General features: G+C 33.8%; 1 protein-coding gene across 1 annotated transcript; it reads left to right on the top strand.

The window, feature by feature from the left end:
* The first annotated feature begins 670 nt into the window (after positions 1-670).
* On the top strand, positions 671-8,797 carry LOC144850188 (transmembrane protein 143-like). The gene is made up of 5 exons (XM_078707421.1): positions 671-839; positions 3,529-3,864; positions 4,270-4,464; positions 5,264-5,909; positions 6,586-8,797. The coding sequence occupies exons 1-5, from the start codon at positions 762-764 to the stop codon at positions 6,897-6,899; spliced, it is 1,569 nt and encodes a 522-aa protein (XP_078563547.1). The 5' UTR covers positions 671-761; the 3' UTR covers positions 6,900-8,797.
* The last annotated feature ends 1,071 nt before the right edge of the window (positions 8,798-9,868 follow it).

The following is a 9,868-nucleotide window of genomic DNA, read 5'->3' as shown; positions in this document are numbered from 1 at the left end:
GTTAACGTACGTGCATGTTTAAAAAAAATTAATTTCAGTAAAATGATAAAAATGATCACCTATAATTCGTCAAAGTGACGAATTAAATTCTAGTTTCTATTTATTATTGTTCTGCCACATGCATAATATATACACAATATCGTATTACACACACATAACACATTTCTATTTATGTAGAAAAATTCATTGATTGACATGGCTACAATTTACCAAGCATTTTGATAACATTTTTACTATTTTATCACTTTTTGATATTAATTTCGTTGTATTTTTTTTTCTAGAGGTTATTTATTTGATTATACATGTTACCATATTACACCCAAAAAAATAAACGCCTTCCCCGAATAAACGCCTACCTCGAATAATGAATACGGTAACTATGTATGTGACATTAAAATGGAATATTCAACAAAAAATGTATTAAAAAAAGTTTTTTGTCAGGATAACAATATATCTTTTAATATAAAGTACACTTTCATACGAGAATTTCTAAAGTACTGGTATATATAGTTCTATTCTATAGTAATATCAAATCTGATAAAAAAAAAAAAACTTTTTTTTTTTTTACATCTTGGTGGCGTCTTTCCAGAAGAACCTATCTAGCGCCATCTATAATTCTATTACTACTTTCGGACATGTGGGTTAAATTTGACCCGGACGTGCCGGCCGGCGAAAAAGCCTCCAAGTATGCGGAAATAGTAATGCACATTTCCCATCACACACAGAAAATTAGTTAAAAAACATCGGGTTTTAAACAAAATATGGCTGTTAAATTATTGTTAACAGAATCTATTAACTTCCTGAAAGTTTCCAGGCTTTCATTTTTTAACTTTAAACAGGTAGGCTAAGCTTCCCTAGCTAACTAACTAAGCCAGGACTGGTACTAGCTAGCTGGTTAGGGCCGGCTGCAAGCTAGGCTGGGTGGGCCTAGAGCCTAGCTAGAGTAGAGAGGACGCAGACTAACTAGGCCTAAGCCTTTAGTGATTCTTACCTTTAGTGATTCTTACCTTTAGTGATTAAAAGAGGCTGTGAGCTTAATGCTCGTAATAGTTGCCTCCTCTCCTTTTGTTTATGTGAATGTCGAGGTTGTTTTTGAATGAATTTGTGTTTGTGCTGTTAATGACATGTTCTGGTAGTGAGTTCCATTTGTTGATTGCTCTGACGTCAAAATAGGTATCTCTCCTGATTGTTTTGTATCTAGGTTTTGATAGTGTAAGTGAGTGTCCTCTGGTTATATAACCTCCGGGGTTCTGCCTTAGAGTGAAAAATGAATTTGCCTCAATGTTTACTATACCATGAATAATTTTGAACATTTCAATGAGATCGCCTCTAGGCTATCTCGTCTTTCTTCGAGTGTTGGTAGGTGAAGCATTGCAAGACGCTCATCAGCGGGAAGATCCCTAAGTTCAGGTACAAGTTTGGTTGCTCGGTTTTGTGCTCTTTCTAAAATCTTCTTGAGTCCAACTTGGTTAGGTGACCACACTTGTACACAGTACTCTAAGAGTGGACGAATTAGCGTTTTATACAATGGGATGAACATCTCTTTATCTAAGTAAGTGAAGGTGCGCCTGATCATTGCAATTCTGCCATTAGCTTTTGCGACAATCTTGTTTATGTGGGTTTTGAATTTGAAATCTGTAGTAACAGTTATTCCCAGATCACTTTGCTCAGTCACAGATGCAAGTTCAGTGTCACCAAGACGATATGTATGATTAGGATTTTGCGACCTCATATGTACAACATTACACTTTGTCTCATTGAACTGGAGAAGCCAGCGTTTACTCCATGTGTTGAGTTTGTCAAGGTCTTTTTGAAGAATTTGGGCATCATTTTCAGAGCGTATGCGGCGATATACTTTTGCATCATCCGCAAATAACTTGCCGTTTGAGTTGATTGAGTCAAGAATGTCGTTTATAAAGATCAGGAAGAGTACTGGACCTAGAACTGAGCCTTGGATGACTCCACTAGTCACTGGTAGCCAACATGATAGTTGCCCTTTAACAGAGACACGCTGACGTCTATCATGAAGAAAGTTGGATGTCCACTTTAGGATTTTGCCTGATATACCAGTTGCTCTCAGTTTAGCTATCAGTCTTTCATGAGGTACCATATCAAATGCTTTACGGCAGTCTAGATATACAACATCGACAGAGTCACCATCGTCAAATGCGTTGTGAATATCTTGAAAAAATTCTAAGAGTTGTGTGCAGCAAGAACGTTTTGGTCTGAAACCATGTTGATGTTTACTCAAGATGTTGTTTCTTTCGAGGTGGGATACCATGGCACTTTTGATGATCCTCTCTAGTAGTTTGCCAACAACGGATGTCAGACTAATAGGCCTGTAGTTTGATGGGTTTATTTTGGAGCCGGCTTTATGGATTGGTGTGACGTTCGCGTCTTTCCATTCCCTTGGTATGCTACCGGAACTAACAGATTTGCAAAAGATAATATGTAAAGGAACAGACAAACTTTTGATGCATTCCTTCAGTACCCGAGGATGAACACCGTCCGGGCCTGGTGATGAGTTCGAGTTTAGTTGGTTGATGGCGGATTCGACTTCATCAATGTTAATTTCTAGGTCATCTAGCAGTGAGCCCTCAAACACATTATCAGGTATCGGTATTTCGTTTGTGTCTTCGGTAACATAAACTGCGTTAAATGTTGAATTTAGAATTTCACTGTTTTCTAGGCTAGATGTTGAGAGAGAGCCATCAGGTCGTTTAAGTTGAGTTGCTTCAGCTTTTATTGATGTGCGGCTCCTAGCATATGCATAAAACGCCTTTGGATTGTTTTTTATGTTGAGTGCCAGATCACGTTCAAATGATGCCTTTGCTCGTCTCACAGCTGTTACTGAAATGTTACGTGCTTGACAGTATTTCTTGTACCTTGCTTTTGTTGGTCTTTTGTGGTAGTGTTTCCAGGCTTTTTCCTTTGCTGCTATCTTGGATAGGGTCTTGGCAGTCATCCATTTTTGTTTGCTAGGAGTGCACGAGTGTGTAGTTTTAGTAAGTGGTACAAAGTTTGATGTTACTTGCTGATACTTGTCATGAAAGAACTCCCACGCTTCAATAGATGATTTGTCATTTAGCAGTTTGTTCCAGTTGTAGGAACTGAAGTGAAAGTTCATTGCAGAGTAGTCGCCCTTGTGGTAATTAAGTTTGGTAGTGGTGGTGTCATCCTTTGATGACCTAGGCCTACCACCATACCTAGACTCTACAGCTAGGCCAAGATATAGGCCTACTTCTACTAGCTAGGTCTATGCCTAGTGCCAGGAGGTTACGTTTATGCTAGGCTAGTAGCAGGCTGGTTATTTATAAATAAAACTAAAAAGTAATTTTATTTTTAAAAAAATGCGTATAAAATAAATGCAATCATTTGTCCAAGAACTAAGAGTATTAAGTATTATAGTTAAAAAAGTAACTTAACCTCATGTTCGTTTACTCTGTTGGGTTACAGTATTTCTGTTCACGCTTTGCTGCACCGCACTGTTTGTCATAGATCAAAAAATGTATTCCATTTCTATTTCAGAATCAGATTTGTAATAAATGTCAAAATGTAGTAACATCTTCTAAAAAGGGTCTTCACATTGTTCGGCTGTGCTCCACAACATCAGCACCATCCACCAGTGTTGGCAGTGATGCCAAGCCAGTGTCTACTACAGAACAAGAAGCAGCATCGAGGCTACCACCAGTGCAGGATTTTCGTGAGAAGTTCATACCAATGTCAAGAAGGAGCCTAGTACGACAACTTATTCAAGAGGATAATTTTTTGGATGATGATGAGAGGAAAAGGTTTGAAGAATTTGCAGTGTCTCTTGACAATGCAATTGTCAACCAATACCATAGCACACTATCAGAGTTAAAGGTTTGAAACTTACCTTTTTGGCAGAATAATCCGTCTTATGTATTTCTGTTTTTATAACAATGCAAATATAAAGAAGGTTGCTCATCTTCACTTACCAATCTCCCGAAGACAGTTGTACAGTAGCTTATCAACAACCGAAATGTTGAGAGAGTCTCAACCAAACTTTATTTCCTTATGAAAACACATGGTGATACCACAAACCTAAATTTTACTAGTATTTTATTTGTCATGCAAACCTACAAACAATATTATATGTATGGAAGAATACATGGTAATTGTGTATTTGCATAGTGATTTTTTTCAAAAGCATAACTTTTCTAATATTAATACACTTTAATAGTTTCATGTGATTGAAATAATCGCGCTAAAATCTACTCTTTTTTATTTTTTTATTCTGTTTTTCAGTCATTATTTGATCCTCTAAACCCAGATAAAGATACCATCTCAAGCCGACCAGTCACTAGGCAGGAGAGAATGGACAGTGAGTTTTGGCTTCTACAAAAACTTTCTTTAGTAATGGAAAAGGCAAACTTCCATGAGCTTCCAAAACATCAGGTTGATGAGGCTCTTGCAATCCACGCTGCTGGTGAAGGCGTCATGGTGAGTAAAGTATCACTGGTTTATGATAATATCCATAGTTTTTTATTTGTCGCCGTCAAGTTGAGCCGCCCAATCAATAAACATACTTCCCCCAAACAATAACGCTCAAGATGAGTGAGTAAGTTGAGCCTAACCCTTGTATTCAATCAACTTTTTTTTTCTTTATTACTAAAATATACTAATTTCATAATGAATTTTCATAACATAATCATTTCTTAAGACATTCATACATACACATTCATACATATTCATTTCTTAACACATTCATACATATTCATTTCTTAACACATTCATACATATTCATTTCTTAACACATTCATACATATTCATTTCTTAACACATTCATACATATTCATTTCCTAACACATTCATACATATTCATTTCTTGACACATTCATACATATTCATTTCTTAACACATTCATACATATTCATTTCTTAACACATTCATACATATTCATTTCTTAACACATTCATACATAGTCATTTCTTAACACATTCATACATATTCATTTCTTAACACATTCATACATATTCATTTCTTGACACATTCATACATATTCATTTCTTGACACATTCATACATATTCATTTCTTAACACATTCATACATATTCAGTTGCAGTAAAATTTGATCGGGTCAATTTCATGGCATATGTATTACATATGAAAAGAGAATAAAACAAATCAACAATATATTTATTGGTGGTATTGAGCAAATATGTATTACACTTTCGCACTTTTGTGGTGAATTAAATGAACTTTTTGGTTACCTAATATTTTGTACATGATTTACTTTCAGGTTAGCGTAGACACAAAAAACTATGATGTACTTAAGTACTGGGCTCTGGGCAAAGGCACACCAGTCATCAACAAACCTTGGTACAACAGGTTGGCATCAAGTGCTTTCTACAGAGTTTCAAAGCGAACACCACCAAATCCAATTGAATATTTTAAAAGAGTGGTCGTTGCCGTCAGAACAAAGAACTCTCCAACGCTGATGTTGAAAATGTTCAAAGAGGTTCCAGTGACAGCTCTGGAACAGCTTCTGCCAGATGGCAAGATTCAAATGACCAAGTTAGATCAAGGCATTCTTGCCACCATGATAAGCATTGGTAGTCTAAGCATCTTTGTAAAAAGCGTCAGCTACCTCGCAGATTTAAAAGTACAGTGGACTTTGATAGCAGCCTCTGTAACCGGACTTCTAGCATTGAACGCATTTAACAGCTATAAGAACCGGCGCACACGTTACATGGTTAAGTTGTCGCACATGTTGTATTATAAGAACATTGCTAATAATCGTGGGTTGTTGACGCTTCTTGTTGATCGGGCTGAAGATGAAGCGTTGAAAGAGGTGCTTTTAGTTTATGCATTTCTTCTAACTCAAAGAAATTCTTCAACTCTAACAAGTGAAACCTTTTCAACTAGCAATGCATTATCAGTAATAGGTAAGTATATTCACCATAGTGATTTTAAGACGCGCCACCAGACTACACAGCTATCAAGTCGAAAAGTTATTCTGTGCACACTTAGGAACATAAGCATGCGCAGAATGATTTTTGGACGCAATAGCTACATATTCAAGAGGCGTGTTTTGGAATCGAAATATCACTGTCATAAACATAAGAACAACAAAGACAATACAAACAAAACAAAAACAATATGCTGCATTTAAATCCTAATTTTATCTGTCCCTGCATATCTATTTTATGCAAGGGTAATATAAAACAGACTATTTCCCTGCTAGCAGGGCATAGTTTAAATACCAGAAAAGTGTGGATTAAAATATCAACATGGTATATTAAATGAATTTTATCTTTCATGTAAAATATTCTATTATATAAAAGTACATGTTACAAAAAATACTGTGCACATAAAACAAAATATTTTAACAGCATTTTAAATTTTCATATAAGAGGATCTTTTTAGAATACAGCATGCTTTCTAGCTGAGCAATGGATTCTTAAGAGTGAGCTGAAATTACAAACAAACATTTACAAAAACAATAGTTTTTTATGAAAGGCATATCAATTATAATAATACAAAAATATACATACAAAATATTCTTGTTGTTAACATATAAATAATACTGATTTTAATTGTAAATAACATTTTCAATTTTAGGTGGATTATCATCATCCGATTTGGAACACAAAATTGAATCTTGGGTAAAAAGTAAAACAGAAGGCAACATCCGCTTTGACAGTAAGAGTGCCACCAACCTTCTGCAGGACTTTGGCATAATGGTTGATAGTGACGATAGTCTTGCAGTGGTGCCATTAGATGCTGCCCTCTTGAGTCTCCCTAGGAAACATGTATCAATTCTTGAGCGAGCTAAGGAGTCTGATCTAGAAGAAGACTATGATAAAGTGTACTTTGAAGAAGAGACAAGTTATAAATTGAAAGATAGAAAACAGAAAAAGCATGGATGGAAATGAGGTTATAGCATAACCAACAGACTATAGATTTAAAAAGACACAGATTAAATTGTTTTAAAGGAGGAATGCAATATCAACCATATTATACTATAATATATATATAGTTTATATATTATAATATAATAAACTATATTGAATTGTGGTTCATAGGATTAACTACAAATAGTTAGAAAGGATCACATTGTATATGCCAAATAAGGGCAATGTCGCATTATATTGTACTCTGGAGTGGTTTGTAAAATCAATATTTCTCTCTTACAAAATTACTCTTTTAAGAAATTAAATTACACAGATTCCTATACAAGCAATATTTTAAAAACTGTTTTATGGCACTAATTTTCAAACAGTGTGCCAACTTATACTCACTACTTGTTTCCCTGTTTTTCTAATAGTGTGCAATGCAATCTATATTCACTGTTTGCAGGCCCTATTTAGTATAATAGTACACTGTCTAACTTACTGTATACTTTCTGTATAATGAAGGCCTCTACTTTTTCAATGGTGTATGTTCCATGGACCCTATTTATCTAATAGTGCACTAGCTATAAATGTATTACCTTTCAAACAGTACTATAGTCTATATACTGTTTGAAACATTTGCCCAAGCTGTTTGCCAAGTCTAAACCATACTGAGCACTTCGTAGTTAAATGCCCAACTCTTACAAACAGCTCTAATCTACTTTTCAGAATGATAATTAAAAAACGACCTACAAAAATACTAACTCAAGTTCTAACACTTTTCCAATATTGCTGTATTTTTATTCAATATATTTATGTAGTTCATACTTGTTTCTAAATATTTCAGCTCTGGAATTCTAAGATTTTCATCAAGTTTAAATCCTGTATTCTGCGCAGGCATTATCCTTATCAAGTGTGCTGGTTGGTTGGCTTGCATTGTTGGTAGTAAAACTGCAAAACAATATGCATCTTCAGTGAATGCAAAACAATATGCTGCATTTAAATCCTTATTCTGTCTGTCCCTGCATATCTATTTTATGCAAGGGTAATATAAAACCGACTATTTCCCTGTTAGCAGGGCATATTCAGATACCAGCTGCCAGAAAGTGTGAATTTCCACATCATATATGGTACAGTATATTAAATGTATTTTATCCTTCAGGTAAAATGTTTTATTAATTTAATTTCTAAAATCTGCCCTACAAGATTGTCAAATTAGATTATTGTCATTGTATATAATTCTACCATGTAAAAATACATTTAATAAAATTAATAATTAAAATTACATATTGATCAATTTCTGAATGAATTAATGGAAAGATAATGGTGTGGAAAAAAATTAACGCAGAAAATGTGTTAATATTTAATTTACAGTTTACTGTCTGTAAAAAACTACTACAGGTTTGTTTTTACAATTCAAATAATTCTTTAAAAGTGTTTAAAAACAAACACATATTTTGAATTGTTTGTAATTCATAAACATAATGAAATAAAATGTTATAAAGACAAACTGTAAATTTGCTTTGTTCTGTTTAGCTGGTCGTCGTTAATAATGCGTGGTTCCCACTAGAGACGCAACACAACGATGTAATGGATTTGACCAATCACAAGCGATGAACTGTCGCTTGTCATTGGTCAACTCGCTTGTGTCGTGCCTACATCCTTACGCTGCGTCAGATTCAGATAACATTTATTTAGATAATAATGAATGAACATATACAAAATAGAAAAAAGATATTAAAGTGAACATAGATAAAGCAGTAATTGGTAGTCATTATTATCATGGATCCCTTCTAGAAGTTAAAACTTGTCTCCTAGTGGGAACCAAGCTTAATGCATTATAATAAAACATTCACCAGCATAACATTTTTCAAAATGTTTATAAAAAGCAGTGATTTGTAGATTTATGTATTTCATTAAAATCATAATTTTCAAATTTATCCTATCAATTTTATTTTTATTTGCCTTAGTGTTGTTATAAAATGTTTATCACATAAATATTAAAAATTGCAATCTGTCAGTAATCAAAATGAAACTATTGTATACACAACATTAAAACTGGAAATTACAAAAAAATGTCCAATTTAGGTGCATGGTGTTACATAAGACATTGGCATCTCATTTGCATGTTGGTGTTGTACAGTTGGGTTCTTGCCTTTTGTTTTGTTCACTTGTGTTTTCAAAGGTGAACAAGCCACTGTACTAAAATTGTCCTGCTCTGAATTCTAGTTTGGATTTATAGTTACTGTATAACTTGTTTGAATATATTACATAGTTGATTTTGAGATGATTGCTGCTATGTATTTCACTGGGGGTTATAATTTACTTGGATATATATGTATATACACATCATTGTAATGAAGTTTTCAAGATAGTTTTTTAATGGAGGACCAAAGACTGTTATAGAAGATGATGTACAAGGTATGTAAATAACATTGACCAATCACTGGTCTTGTTTTTCAAAACCTGTCTTCAATATTCTCTTTTGACTGTGTTCTATGATCTAGTACTAGGTAATATACTGTCTACAGAAATGTACATCATTTAGTTTAGTAAATTTGCATTTCAACATTTGGCTCTGTTACAGTACCAGTTATGTTTTTTTTTACACTGTTTATATTTTATACAGAATTTTATGTGTACTGTACAATTTGATGGTAGGCCTACACAACTGTTTTATGATGGTGTTTTCTTTGCCTGTATTTTATTCTAGTACCAGCATTTTGATAGTATTAAAAAAAAACAGAATTGAGTATCCTATCATAAACAATAAAGTTATAATCATTATAATGTAATATGGTACGGTGCGTTACAGAGGAATGAACTTGCTTCATTTTAAACCTATTGTTTTGACTTTGTTCTAAAAGGCCTCCCCGTGTTTCAAATTTCAAATGTAGGTCTACAGTACATCTCATTTAATATAAAAAAAATATATAAAAATATTTTAATGGTGTGCTGTTGTTTGATCAAAATGACATTTTTCTGATTATACAGTTTACTAAAGAATTCAT

This window comes from Antedon bifida, chromosome 8 (assembly GCF_963402885.1).
Source record: "Antedon bifida chromosome 8, ecAntBifi1.1, whole genome shotgun sequence".
NCBI lineage: Eukaryota > Metazoa > Echinodermata > Crinoidea > Comatulida > Antedonidae > Antedon > Antedon bifida.
The sequence above is the reverse complement of the archived record's forward strand: the minus strand, read 5'-3'. Positions and strand labels throughout refer to the sequence as shown.

Coding starts and splice junctions, on each gene's coding strand:
- LOC144850188 (XM_078707421.1), top strand. CDS start 762: ATGGCTGTTAAATTATTGTTAACAGAATCTATTAACTTCCTGAAAGTT. Junction 3,865..4,269: donor GCACACTATCAGAGTTAAAG/GTTTGAAACTTA, acceptor TCTGTTTTTCAG/TCATTATTTGATCCTCTAAA. Junction 5,910..6,585: donor CAATGCATTATCAGTAATAG/GTAAGTATATTC, acceptor TTTCAATTTTAG/GTGGATTATCATCATCCGAT.